This window comes from Bombina bombina, chromosome 1, assembly GCF_027579735.1.
Source record: "Bombina bombina isolate aBomBom1 chromosome 1, aBomBom1.pri, whole genome shotgun sequence".
Taxonomy (NCBI): Eukaryota; Metazoa; Chordata; class Amphibia; order Anura; family Bombinatoridae; genus Bombina; species Bombina bombina.
The window spans coordinates 1,030,093,216-1,030,108,368 of NC_069499.1; the positions used below are offsets into that span (position 1 = coordinate 1,030,093,216).

The 15,153-nt window shown below is 38.8% G+C and overlaps 1 protein-coding gene across 2 annotated transcripts in view; it reads left to right on the forward strand.

Annotated features, from left to right (window-relative positions):
* The window catches only part of LOC128664380 (protein-glutamine gamma-glutamyltransferase E-like), a 111,988-nt gene that overhangs the window by 54,084 nt on the left and 42,751 nt on the right, over window positions 1–15,153 (forward strand). For both annotated transcript variants that reach the window (XM_053719258.1, XM_053719229.1), the window contains exon 6: window positions 9,855–10,032. In XM_053719258.1, coding sequence (XP_053575233.1) covers window positions 9,855–10,032 — 178 coding nt within the window. The remainder of the gene's footprint in view (window positions 1–9,854; window positions 10,033–15,153) is intronic.

The following is a 15,153-nucleotide window of genomic DNA, read 5'->3' on the forward strand; positions in this document are numbered from 1 at the left end:
GAGAATTAAAGTCTTCAGTCCTTGCATAGTATTGTCCCCATTAATGAGGAACGTTCACATTGTAAAGCAGGGTAGGTACACCCAATGCGACTCATCCTCAGCTCACCTCCTCCTCGATCCTCTCTGCCTCAATCTGATTATTCTTGTGTGGATTTAGTGTTGACATAAACTCTTTGAGGAATATTTATCAAAGCCTCAACTTTGCTGTATTCGCCGGCACCAATACGCTTGCCTAACATCGCCTAACATTGTGGCCACGGACGTGAATACGCTCTCCATATTTATAAAAAAAGCCGGCAAAAAGCCGCACACCAAGTAGGAGGCAATGAGCATCGGACTGTTGTTAAAGGGACACTGAACCCACATTTTTTATTTAATGATTCAGATAGAGCATGCAATTTTAAGCAACTTTCTAATTTACACCTATTATCAATTTTTCTTCATTCTCTTGCTTTCTTTATTTGAAAAAGAAGTCATTTAAGCTAATTTTTGGGTTCAGAACCATGGAAAGCACTTGTTTATTGGTGGGTGAATTTATCCAACCCAGTTTGTTCACCAAAAATGGGCTGGCATCTAAACTTACATTCTTGAATTTCAAATAAAGATACCAAGAGAATTAAGACAATTTGATAATATGAGTCAATTAGAAAGTTGCTTAAAATTGCATGCTCTATCTGAATAACAAAAGAAAAAAATTGGGTTCAGTGTCCCTTTAACTAACAGTCATCGATCTCGCTGCTATTCGGCTTTCTCACAACTTTATTTATAACGCTGCCACTATACTAAAATGTTTAACCCCCTATCCCACCGCTTCCGGACCCCGCCGCAACTTTAAAGGGACATTTAACCCAAAATTTTTCTTTCATGATTCAGATGGAGAATACCATTTTAAACAACTTTCTGATTTACTTCTATTATCTAATTTGCTTCATTCTCTTGATATTCTTTCCTGAAAAGCATATCTAGATAGGCTCAGTAGCTTCTGATTGGTGGCTGCACATAGATGCCTCATGTGATTGGCTCACCCATGTGCATTGCTATTTCTTTAACAAAATATATCTAAAGAATGAAGCAAATTAGATAATAGAAGTAAATTGGAATGTTGTTTAAAATTTTATTTTCTATCTGAATCATGAAAGAATTTTTTTTGGTTTAATGCCCCTTTAATAAAGTTATTAACCCTTATCCCGCCGCAACTTTAATAAAGTTATTAACCACTATCCTGCCGCTCCCGGACCCCGCCGCCACTAAATAAATGTATTAACCCCTAAACCCCTGGCCTCCCACATCACTACCATTAACTAAACCTATTAACCCCTAAACCGCCAGCTCCGCACATCGCCATAAACTAAATTAAGCTATTAACCCCTAAATCTAACAACCCGCTAACTTTACATTAAAAGTACCACATCCCTATCTTATAATAAATGAAAACTTACCTTTAGAATTAAAATAAATGTTATTAAACTATTAATTAACCTACCCTAACTATTATACTACAATTACATTAAACTAGCAATTAAATTAACTATATTGCATATTAAAAAACCTTAACCCTACTAAAATTATTTAAATATACTATTAAAAATGACTACAAAACAATACCAAAGAATAAGTTACAAAAAAAACCCCCACAGTATCAAAAATAAAAACGAATTAAACCTAATCTAATAGCCCTATCAAAATAAAAAAGCCCCCCAAAATAAAAAACCCTAGCCTACAATAAACTACCAATGGCCCTTAAAATGGCATTTTGCTGGGCATTGCCCCAAAGAAATCAGCTCTTTTACCTGAAAAAAAAATACAAACACCCCCCCCAACAGTTAAACCCACCACCCACCCAACCAACCCTCCACAATAAAAAGCCTCTCTAAAAAAAAACGGCTAGATTTAGAGTTTTGTCATTAAAGACCCGCGTAGCTAACGCAGCTTTTTTTCCTACTGCTGCTTCCAAACAACGCTGGTATTTAGAGTTGTCTGAGGGGCTACGTTAGGCTCCAAAAAGGATGCGTTGAGCCTAATTTACCGCCACTTCAACCCTCAATACCAGCGTTGCTTACGGAAGCGGTAAGCTGGAAAAACGTGCTCATGCACGATTCCCCCATAGGAAACAATGGGGCAGTTTGGGCTGAAAAAAAACCTAACACCTGCAAAAAAGCAGCGTTAAGTTCCCAACGCAGCCCCATTGTTTTCTATGGGGAAACAGTTTCTAAGTCTGCACCTAACACCCTAACACGAACCCGAGTCTAAACACCCCTAACCTTACACTTATTAACCCGTAATCTGCAGCCCCTGCTATTGCTGACACCTGCATTATACTATTAACCCCTAATCTGCCGCTCCGGACACCTCCGCAACCTTCATTATACCTATGTACCTCTAATCTGCTGCCCCTAACATCGCCAACACCTACATAATATTTATTAACACCTAATCTGCCCCCCCCAGTGTCGCCACCACCTAACTTCAAGTATTAACCCCTAATCTGCCACCGACCGGACCTCGCCGCTACTATGATAAATGTATTAACCCCTAAAGCTAAGTATAACCCTAACACCCCCCTAAATTAAATATAATTTTAATCTAACGAAATAAATTAACTCTTATTAACTAAAGTATTCCTATTTAAAACTAAATACTTACCTTTAAAATAAACCCTAATATAGCTACAATATAACAAATAACTATATTGTAGCTATTTTAGGATTTATATTTATTTTACAGGCAACTTTGTATTTATTTTAACTAGGTACAATAGCTATTAAATAGTTATTTACTATTTAATAGCTACCTAGTTAAAATAATTACAAAATTACCTGTAAAATAAATCCTAACCTAAGTTGCAATTAAACCTAACACTACACTATCAATAAATTAATTAAATAAATTACCTACAATTACATACAATTAAATAAACTAAATTACAAAAAATAAAAAAAGATTACAAGAATATTAGGCTAATTATACCTACTCTAAGCCCCCTAATAAAATAAAAAAGCCCCCCAAAATAATAAAGGTCCAAGCGGCATCTTCTATCTTCATCCATCCGGAGCGGAGCGGAGCCATCTTCTTCCCAGCCGTCGCGGATCCATCCTCTTCAACGGACGCCTACTCGCCGAATGAAGGTTCCTTTAAATGACGTCATCCAAGAATTCCGATTGGCTGATAGGATTCTAAGGTAGGAAAAATCTGATTGGCTGATTCAATCAGCCAATCAGATTCAAGTTCAATATATTTATTATAGTGGCGGCGATGTGGGGGGACCTCGGTTTAGGGGTACATAGGTAGTTTATGGGTGTTAGTGCACTTTAGAGCACTGTAGTTAAGAGCTTTATATACCGGCGTTAGCTCATAAAGTCTTGTCGGTAGAGGGTCTACCGCTCACTTCAGCCAAGACTCTAAATAACGGCGTTAGGCAGATCCCATTGAAAAGATAGGATGCGCAATTGGCGTAAGGGGATCTGCGGTATGGAAAAGTCGCGGTTTGAAAGTGAGCGGTACACCTTTACCTGGCTGACTCTAAATACCAGCAGGCGACCAAAAGCAGCGTTAGGACCCCTTAACGCTGCTTTTGACGGCTAACGCAGAACTCTAAATCTAGGCGTAAGTGCCCCATTGCCCTGAAAAGGGCATTTTTATGGGCATTGCCCTTAAAAGGGCATTTAGCTCTTATACCTGCCCAGACCCTACTCTAAAAATAAAACCCACCCAAAAAACCCTTAAATAAGCCTAACACTAACCCCCGATGATCCACTTACAGCTTTTGAAGTTCCGCTTGAAGGATCCATCCAACAGGCAAGAAGTCTTCATTCGTGCGGCCTCTTCTATCTTCATCCATCCGGCGAAGTCTTAATCTATGCGGCCTGTTCAATCTTCATCCATCCGGCGCAGAGCGGGTCCATTCTGAAAACATCCGGCGTGGAGCTCCTCTTCAATACGGTAGCCACCGTAAACTGGAACTTGAATGCAAGTGACGTCATCCAAGATTGTGTCCCTTGCATTCCTATTGGCTGAAAGTTTCCAATCAGCCAATAGGATTAGAGCTGCTAAAATCCTATTGGCTGTTCCAATCAGCCAATAGGATTTGAGCAGCTCTCATCCTATCGGCTGTTCCAATCAGCCAATAGGATTTGAGCAGCTCTCATCCTATTGGCTGTTCCAATCAGCCAATAGGATGAGAGCTCAATCCTATTGGCTAATTGAAACAGTCAATAGTATGAGAGCTGCTCAAATCCTATTGGCTGATTGGAACATGTTAATTAATAGTTTAATATAGTTTATTTTAATTCTAAAGGTAATTTTTAATTTATTATAAGATAAGGTGGTAATTTTTAAAAAAAAAATATTTTTATTGGGTTTTTCAAATAATACAAAGAAAAAAAAAAGTCATACAACAAAAACTTGCGGCTAGATTACGAGTTTTGTTGGTAAAGCTGTGCATTGCTAATGCTGAGTTCCAGCTCACCGCTCACCTACAAACAACGCTGGTATTACAGGTTTTTTTCAACCCGGCGTTAGCCTCTAAAAAGTGAGCGTTGAGCAAAATTTAACTCTAAATCTCACCTCAATACCAGCGCTGCTTATGGTAGTGGAGAGCTGGCTAAATCACAGGAATCAATGGGGCAGATTCGGCTGAAAAAAAAAACCTTAAACCTGCAAAAAAGCAGCGTTTAGCTCCTAACGCAGCCCCATTGTTTCCTATGGGGAAATACATTTTATGTCTGCACCTAAAACCCTAACATGAACCCCGAGTCTAAACACCCCTAATCTTACACTTACTAACCCCTAATCTGCCGACCCCGACATCGTTGCCACCTGCATAATATTATTAACCCCTAATCTTCCGCTCCGGACACCGCCGCCACCTACATTATACTTATGAATCCCTAATCTGCTGCCCCAATATCGCCAAACCCTACTTTTTATTTATTAACCTCTAATCTGCCCCCCCCAATGTCGCCGCAACTATATTAAATTTATTAACCCCTAATCTGCCGCCGCCAACGTCGCTGCCACTATAATAAAGTTATTAACCCCCAAACCTAAGTCTAACCCTAAGCCTTACAAAAAAGAAAAGTACCCTAAGATGTGAAGGACTAGGAGCTCCCTCTCCTCTCACACCTGTCAGCGAATGTTTACTTAGTGGCGGGGTGCGTAGTTAATGGAGGATACTGTACAGCTGACTTTAGTTCTCAACTTTCCTTTGACACCCACTACCAATTACCAACTAGGATCAGGGGGGTTGTTGCTCACTCTCTGATGGCAGTCCGGTCTCCCAGTATACCTGTGGGATTAGGAGTTAGTGTCAGGGAAAGGGGTGACACTTTAGGGCTGCTGGAGATTTGTAAAGCCTGGCTGTGTGGCTTGGTATGTTATCAGCATCTATTCTAGCCTTTTAATTTCACTGGAGCCATGCTGTCAATTAAAAAGATGTGCCACATGCGTTATTTAGGACACAGTGACTCCTTTGTACAGTATAAACATATGCAACTGGGCTAGTCTCTTTGTCCTTTTGTGTCGAGTCCCCCCACTTTTTCCCCTTTCCTGAGTGAAAGAAAATAGAATGTGTTTGTCTGTACATCTTAGTGTTTATCTGCAGGGCCTAACATATACTGTGCACAGTGCTGCCATATGGCAAGATGGCAGCCGTCTGCCTGCGTCATGACTCACCAGCCACCAGGTTAACAGAGTGCTCCTGTCCTAGGATGCCGGCGCCCAGTCTTAACTGTAGGTGTTCCACTTGGGCTGCTCTAACTCCTGTGTCCTTTCAGTACCTCGACAAGGACTTAGCCTCCCAGATCGCGGCCGTGATCGCTTGCCAGGTGGTACTTGATAGTACTTGCCGGCGAGGGAGCAGATCTCACAAACTCCTCACTTAACTTGGTCAGGACAGATGTTTCAACTCCCCTTTAAGGTTTGCAGCTTTTAGGGCTTTTGCGGACAATTATCACAGTTTTGAGAGCCTAGATGCATGGAGCTCTTCAATCCTGCTTCTACTCACAACGCCCACCCACCGGAAGTCCCTATAAGATTAATTTTATAAAGTTATTATAAACAATATTGTAGACACACTAGGCAATTAGTTTAATCTTTATTTTATTCAAAACAAGCTGCAGTCACCCTATTTCACAGATTCAACAATATCTCTTATACACAAAAAGGTCAAAGATCCAGAAGATATGGGATCCATATCTGTTCTAAATCTAGATTATAACATACTCATGTCCATTCTTGCAGAGAGACTCAAAAAAATATTGGGGACCTGATAAACGAGGATCAAACAGGTTTTATGGCAGGAAGAAACCCAGTTCCTAACATGCATAGGGCGTTAATAACATTAGACTATTACTATAATAAAATATATAAGATAGGAAACCATAAAAAAATGATTTAGCGCTTGTATCTATCGATGCTGAAAAAGCATTTGATTCCATTATTTGGGATCACATGTCTACTGCACTTACAAAATGTGGTTTCTCTGGAAATTTTGCTAACCTAATAAAATTAATATATGATAAACCCAGATCCCAGTTGCTAGTTAACAACGAGCTGTCACAATATATTACACTGCAGAGGGGAACCCGACAGGGATGCCCCCTTTCCCATTTATTGTTTAATATTTCGCTGGAGCCACTAGCTATATATCTAAGAAAAGAAATAAAGGGAATTAAATTGGGGGGGGGGGGGGGGAATCTGATAATCTCATTGTATGCAGACAATATTATTCTATTTCTTAATGATACAAACATAAATATCCCAAAATGTCGAGAGATTATTGGATGCTATAACAAATTTTCAGGGTATAAAATAAATCCGAGCAAATCGGATATTTTATGGTACATAAAACCCCAAAAAGTTTCAATAGACACCCATTCCAGGAAGCAACATATATTAAGTATTTAGGTATTAAGTTATGGAGAAATCCACATTAGTGGTATAAACTTAATTATACGGAAGTCATTACAAATCTAGACAATAGCGCTGATTTATCAAGGGCTGAATGGCCCCTGATGCCCCTGTTTCCATGCGAGACGCCTTCAGGCTCATAAGACTGCTGCTCCTTAACTGGTCCATCTCCTCTGAGACTGCGAGCATCAATCCACCCTATTGTGTTCAAACGGGTTGATTGACATCCCCCTGCTAGCAGCCGCAAATCTGCAGGGGGCAGCATTCAGCGATGTCTGGCGGACATGATACACTACAGTGTTTCATGTCCACCAGACTTTGATAAATCGGTCCCAATGAGTTAAACAGATAGAACATGTTTTTTTTGTCTCTCTCTGCAAAAATTATGTTGATTAAGACAATAATATTCCTGCGTATCTTGTTCCTTTTACAAAACTTACTTCTATTTGTACCAAATCAAGATATCATTAGATACAATAGGGCATGTGCGGTCTTTATTTGGGGGAAAAAGAAACATTGATTGGCAACGATTAGACTAATTTAACTAGGGGGGATTTACCTTACCAAATATAAGATATTACAACTGGATAACAATGGTTAAATGTGCTATAGACTGGCTTACAGAAGCTGAATACATCACGTATCACGATATAGAATCAGACTTAATTGCTCAATTCAATCTAAAAGCAGCACTTCACCATCCGTATGCTAAACTGCATAATAATATTAGTCAGATGCTGATATTTTCAAATATTATTCGCGCATGGCAGAAATATTGCAGTATAATGAATGTTGATTATCGAATATCTCACTTTTTACTGATAATTGGTACCCCTGACTTCACACCGGGTCTTTATAATGCAGTCTTTAGAGAGTGGCATAAGAAAGGTATAACTAGCTTTTCACAACTTATAAATGATGACAGAACATCAATCCAAACTTACGAAGAGCTATCAATAGAACATCATCTCCCCTCAAATTTTTTTTTTGCATATTTGCAAGCAAGGAGTTTTCTCACACAGCTATGTCAACTAAAAGGATGGGATTGGGGATTACAAGAATTAGAAACAGGGATTAATATCTATAAAGCAGGCATGCAATCAATCGTATATTGTTATAAGGTCCTGCTGACAAAAGGTGGCCAAGAGTATATGAACAAAGTGAAGATGGGACTTATGAAATATTTCCCAAATATAAGGAATTGTCTTTTATCTTTTTTTTGTTATTGTTGTTTTATAAAAGGAAAACAAATACATTCAGACAAGGATTTAAACACAGCTTGTACAAGTTAATGAAAGCCAAAGGGGATTAAAATGACTGATCGGTGTGCTTTACTAGAAGCCATATCAGTGTTCTGTTTTGAGAAATATATCATACTTGTCCTAAAGCCCGTTCACATGGGCCATTTTTTGCACTTCAGCGGTCCCACCTCTTGCGCTCTCTCCCTCCCCCTCTCTTTTGCTCTCTCTCTCCCCCTTTCTTTTCAGCTTTCTCTCTCCCCCCTCTCTTTTGAGCTCTCTCTCCCCCCTCTCATTTGCGCTCTCTCTCTCTCCCTCTCTCTTTTGCGCTCTCTCCCCCCTCTCATTTGCGCTCTCTCTCCCCCTCTCTTTTGCGCTCTCTCTCCCCTCTCTTTTGCGCTCTCTCTCCCCCTCTCTCTTTTGCGCTCTCTCTCCCCCCCTCTCTTTTGCGCTCTCTCATCCCCCCTCTCTTTTGCGCTCTCTCTCCCCCTCTCTTTTGCGCTCTCTCTCCACCCCTCTCTTTTGCGCTCTCTCTCCCACCCTTTCTTTTGTGCTCTCTCTCCCCCTCTCTTTTGCGCTCCCTCTCCCCCTCTCTTTTGCGCTCTCTCACCCCCTCTTTTTTGCGCTCTCTCTCCCCCCTCTATTTTGCGCTCTCTCTCCCCCTCTCTTTTTTGCGCTCTCTCTCCTCCACTCTCTTTTGCGCTCTCTCCCCCCTCTCTTTTGCGCACTCTCATCCCCCTCTCTTTTGCGCTCTCTCACCCCCCTCTCTTTTGCGCTCTCTCTCCACCCCTCCTTTTGCGCTCTCTCTCCACCCCTCTCTTTTGCGCTCTCTCCCCCTCTCTTTTGTGCTCTCTCTCCCCCCTCTTTTGCGCTCTCTCTCTCCCCCCTCTCTTTTGCGCTCTCTCTCCCCCCTCTCTTTTGCGCTCTTCCCCCCTCTCTTTTGCTGTCTCTCTCCCCCTCTCTTTTGCTGTCTCTCTCCCCCTCTCTTTTGCTGTCTCTCTCCCCCCTCTCTAACTACTATTAATCCAGCATTTTTTTTTTTAAACTAAAATATTTCTTTTCTATGTGCTGTGTAGCCCATACATAAGTACTGAGCTTTCAATTGATGTGTGAGGTATAGCGGAGCGTTGCGCTCTTTTATAAACTTTTTAAAGCCTTGCGACACTTGTAACTGATCGTCACGCGACTACTCGCGCCGGTCTGGAGTCAGCGGAGGTACGCGTGCGAGGTCTACGCTGAGGCCAAGTGTGTGGGTGCGCTGTGCGCTGAGGCCAAGTGTGTGGGTGCGAGGTCTATACAGAGGTCCGCGTGCCGACCTATACGGAGGTGCGCGTGCGAGGAGGTCAATCTAAGGCCAAGTGTGTTTGTCTCTACTGCGCATGACGGCTTCAGACAAACACACTTGGCCTTTTATAATATAGGATTACTCATAAATCCCTAAAAGGTGATAAATAAAAAGAAATTGTTTGCTTTTATGCAGTTTCTCTCTATGTACAATTTATATAAGTTGCACGACAATATAATAAAGTAAAGACCTGTATTAACTTGCGTAGCTAGCAAAGTTCTTCACTTTGATACTTTGGTGTACAGATCATATATCTTGTCCAATAAGGTAAATTCATATAGACAGGACTTTTGATGCTGTGAAAGTGGCTTGTGTTGGGAATTTGGGAGCACTGACTTTGTGTTACTATTTATATATTTCTCTAGATAAACAGTTTTGAGGATGAAGGCGTAGTGGAAGGACAATGGACTGGAAATTTCTTGGGTGGGGTTGACCCCAAAACATGGAGTGGAAGCGTAGAAATACTTACAAAATGGCAGAGAAGTCGATACAAGCCAGTGAAATATGGCCAGTGCTGGGTATTTGCTGGTGTAATGTGTACAGGTGATTTTTCTCATTTCTAAAATAATGAAAAATAAAGCAATCAAACATATATTCACCTTTACTAAAGGGTGATTAAAATCTAAACATTCTTCCAATTACCTTCAGTTTGTTTTCTAAAAAATATCATTGCAAACCATATTCTTGTCAAGGTTTATGAAAGCAAGCATTTACAAGAGTTTAGTAGGTTCATTACACATTTGTTTTGCTTGTTTGTCTCATTTTTCTAAAGAGACAGTATTTTAAAAATCAATCTTTAATGATTTGGCTAGAGCATTGAATTTTAAATACCTTTGGGGCCATATTATGAATGGAGCGCTTTCTCAATGTGAGATCGTAAAGGGACAAATTTGCCCATTTACAGGCGCACGTTAAATAACCCCCCATTACAATTGGTTGGTTAATGCTACCGCTAGCTCATGGTTTCACTTTGTGCTAAGCGCATTTTACCAGAGGTTAGACCTCTGGTTAAAAAATGAAAAGTTGCCCCAATTGCCCCAAAATAAAGGGGATAGTTCTGTAAAATTAAAAATAAAGATGAGCATCTTTTAAAACATAAAAAACTGCACAAAACAGTTATAAGGGGTTAATGTGAGGCGATGTGGGGTGTTAGAAGAAGAACAGCACTGAAAGTGCCTTTACATAGAGGTGAAAGGGGGACTGTGTTTTTACGCTAAATATATGTATGAATATATACATATACAGTATATTAATGTATGTGTTAATATATGTACAGTATATACACATTTAAACACATAAATATATATGTTTACATTCATATTTTATATATTATATTTTTAATTTGCTACCCAACATTAAGCGAATTGCCACATTTGCTGTGCTAGATGGTTCGCAAACCCCAACATTGCAAACTATCTAATACATCTATTAACCCCTAAACCGCCGACCCCCAACGCATTAAACCTAATTTATCTATTAACTCCTACACCACCAACCCCCACACGCAAAAAAACAAATTTAATGACTAAGCCTCCTAACCTAACCTAACACCTAAATTAACCCCTTAATTACAATAAAAATAAACTAAATTACAATAAAAAAATATAAAAAAAAATACATTATATTAATCTAATTGCAAAAAATAAAAAAGGCTAACATTAAAAAAAATAATAAACACATTATCCAAAATAAAAAAAAAATAAACCTAATCCCTATGAAAATGAAAAAGCCCCCCAAAATAAAAATACCCCCTAATCTAATGCTAAACTACCAATAGCCCTTAAAAGGTTTATCAATAATCAAAGCAGCTTCACACCTAGATTACGAATTTTGCGCAACAAAAGTTGCGTTATCTTACTCTCTTTATCGCTGCCATTACGAGTTTCTGAAAAGCCTCCTTGTGCGTGCGATATGGTGGCATTAAGCTGCATACTGCACAAAAGCCAAGGACTGCTTTGATGTGCTTTCCCCCATAGACATCAATGGAGAGAGAGTGTTAGAAAAAAAAAACTAACACCTAAAATGCAGAATGGCGATCGTCGTAACACAACCCCATTGATGTCTATAGGGAAAAGAACATTACATTTAAACCTAACACCCTAACATAAACCCCAAGTCTAAACACCCCTAATCTGCTGCCCCTGACATCGCTGCCACTATAATAAAGTTATTAACCTCTAATCTGCTGCTCCCAACATCGCCGACAGTAATAAAAGTTATTAACCCCTATTCCGCCACTCCCAACATTGCAGAAACTATAATAAAGTTATTAACCCCTATTCTGCCGCTCCCTGACATCGCCACAATTATAACAAAGTTATTAACCCCTATTCCGCTGCTCCCCGACATCACCACCACTAAAGTTATTAACCCCTTAACTTCCGGCCTCCCACATCTTTTTTTTTAAGATTAGGGTTTGGGCTTTGAAAAAGAGCTGAATGCCTTTTTGAGGGCAATGCAAAAGAGCTAAATGCCCTTTTAAGGGCAATGCCCATACAAATGCCCCTTTAGGGGCAATAGGTAGCTTAAGTTTTTTTAGATTTAGGTTTTTTATTTTGGGGGGTTGGTTGGGTGGTGTGTTTTACTGTTGGGGGCACTTTGTATTTTTTTACAGGTAAAAGAGCTGATTTCTTCAAGGCAATGCCCTACAAAAGGCCATTTTAAGGGCTATTCCTAGTTTATTGTAGGCTAGGGGGTGTTTTTATTTTTTTGTAATCTTAGTGTTTTTTATTTTTCGTGATTTTAGTGTTAATTATTTTTGGTAAACTTACGGCTAGATTACGAGTTTGGCGTTAGGCTTAAAAAGCAGCATTGGCCGGTCCCAACGCTGCTTTTTAACGCCCGCTGGTATTACGAGTCTTGCAGGTACAGGTGTACCGCTCACTTTTTTGGCCAGACTCGGAAATACCGCAAATCCACTTACGTCAATTGCGTATCCTATATTTTCAATGGGACTTGCATAGCGCCGGTATTACGAGTCTGACAAAAAGTGAGCGGTACACCCTCTCCTGTCAAGACTCGTACAGAATTTTAAAGTCAGTAGTTAAGAGTTTTACACTACAACGCCATAGCATAAAACTCTTAACTAAAGTGCTAAAAAGTACACTAACACCCATAAACTACCTATTAACCTCTAAACCGAGGCCCTCCCACATTGCAAACAGTAAAATAAAAATTGTAACCCCTTATCTGCCGAAATGGACATCGCCGCCACTATAATAAATATATGAACCCCTGAATCGCAGCACTCCAGCATCACAAACACTAGTTAAAAATTATTAACCCCTAATTTGCCGGCCCTAACATCGCCGCCACCTACCTATATTTATTAACCCCTAATCTGACGCCCTCAATGTCGCCGCCACTATATTAAATGTATTAACCCCTAAACCTGATTCTAACCCTAACACCCCCTAACTTAAATATAATTTAAATAAATATAAATAAAATTACCATAATTAACTAAATTATTCCTATTTAAAACTAAATACTTACCTATAAAATAAACCCTAAGCTAGCTACAATATAACTAATAGTTACATTGTAGCTATTTTAGGGTTTATTTTTATTTTACAGGCAACTTTGTATTTATTTTAACTAGTTACAATAGTTATTAAATAGTTATTAACTATTTAATAACTACCTAGTTAAAATAAAGGCAAATTTACCTGTAAAATAAAACCTAACCTAAGTTACAATTACACCTAATACTACACTACAATTAAATAAATTACCTAAATGAAATATAATTAATTACAATTAAATAAAATGATCCAAACTACAAAAAAAACAAACACTAAATTACAGAAAATAATAAAGAAATTACAAGATTTTTAAACTAATTACACTTAATCTAATCCCCCTAACAAAATAAAAAAGCCCTACCCTACACTAAATTACAAATAGCCCTTAAAAGGGCCTTTTGCGGGGCATTGAGCTCGCATTCTATATTGAGCTCGCATTCTATTGGCTGATTGGAACAGCCAATAGAATGCGAGATCAATCTGATTGGCTGATTGGATCAGCCAATCGGATTGAACTTCAATCTGATTGGCTGATTGGATCAGCCAATCGGATTGAACTTCAATCTGATTGGCTGATTCAATCAGCCAATCAGATTTTTCCTACCTTAATTCCGATTGGCTGATAGAATCCTATCAGCCAATCGGAATTCGAGGGACGCCATCTTGGATGACGTCACTTAAAGGAACCTTCATTCGTCGTCTAGTCGTCAGTGGAAGAAGATGGCTCCGCGTCGGCTCGTCTGAAGATGGCTCCACTCCGGATGGATGAAGATTGAAGACGCCGCCTGGATGATGACTTCAATCGGATGGAAAGACTTCTTCAGCGCCCCTTGGATGATGACTTCAATCGGATGGAAGACTTCTTCAGCGCCCCTTGGATGATGACTTCAATTGGATGGAAGACTTCTTCAGCGCCCCTTGGATGATGACTTCGGCCGCTGCGGATGTCCTCTTCTGTTCTATCAGTGGTCGGCTGGCTGAAGACGGCTAAAGGTAGGATGATCGTCAGGGGGGTAGTGTTAGGTTTATTTAAGGGGGGTTTGGGTTAGAGTAGGGGTGTGTGTGTGGTGGGTTTTAATGTTGGGGGGTTGTATTTTTATTTTACAGGCAAAAGAGCTGATTTCTTTGGGGCATGCCTCGCAAAAGGCCCTTTTAAGGGCTGGTAAGGTAATAGAGCTGTTAACTTTTTAATGTAGAATAGGGTAGGGCATTTTTTTATTTTGGGGGGCTTTGTTATTTTATTAGGGGGCTTAGATAAGGTGTAAGTAGTTTAAAATTGTTTGTAACTTATTTTTTTTTATTTTTTGTAACTTAGTTTTTTTTTATTTTTGGTACTTTAGTTAGTTTATTTAATTGTATTTAATTGTAGTTATTTGTAGGTAATTTATTTAATTAATTTAATGATAGTGTAGTGTTAGGTTTAATTGTAACTTAGGTTAGGATTTATTTTACAGGTAATTTTGTATTTCTTTTAGCTAGGTAGTTATTAAATACTTAATAACTATTTAATAACTATTCTAACTAGCTAAAATAAATACAAAGTTACCTGTAAAATAAATATAAATCCTAAAATAGCTACAATGTAATTATTAATTACATTGTAGCTATCTTAGGGTTTATTTTACAGGTAAGTATTTAGTTTTAAATAGGAATAATTTATTTAATGATAGTGTAGTGTTAGGTGTAATTGAAACTTATTTTACAGGTAAATTTTTATTTTACAGGTAAATTTGACTTTATTTTATCTAGGTAGCTATTAAATAGTTAATAACTATTTAATAGCTATTGTACCTAGTTAAAATAAATTGAAATTTGCCTGTAAAATAAAAATAAATCCTAAGATAGCTACAATATAATTATTATTTATATTGTAGCTATATTAGGGTTTATTTTAAAGGTAAGTATTTAGTTTTAAATAGGATTAATTTAGTTAATAAGAGTTATAATATTTATATGTATTTAATTAATATTTAAGTTAGGGGGGTGTTAGGGTTAGACTTAGGTTAAGGGGTTAATAATTTTATTTTAGTGGCGGCGGTGTAGGGGGGGCAGGATAGGGGTTAATAAATGTATTATAGGTGGTGACAGTGTAGGGGGGGGCAGATTAGGGGTTGATAAGTTTAATATAGGTGGCTGCGGG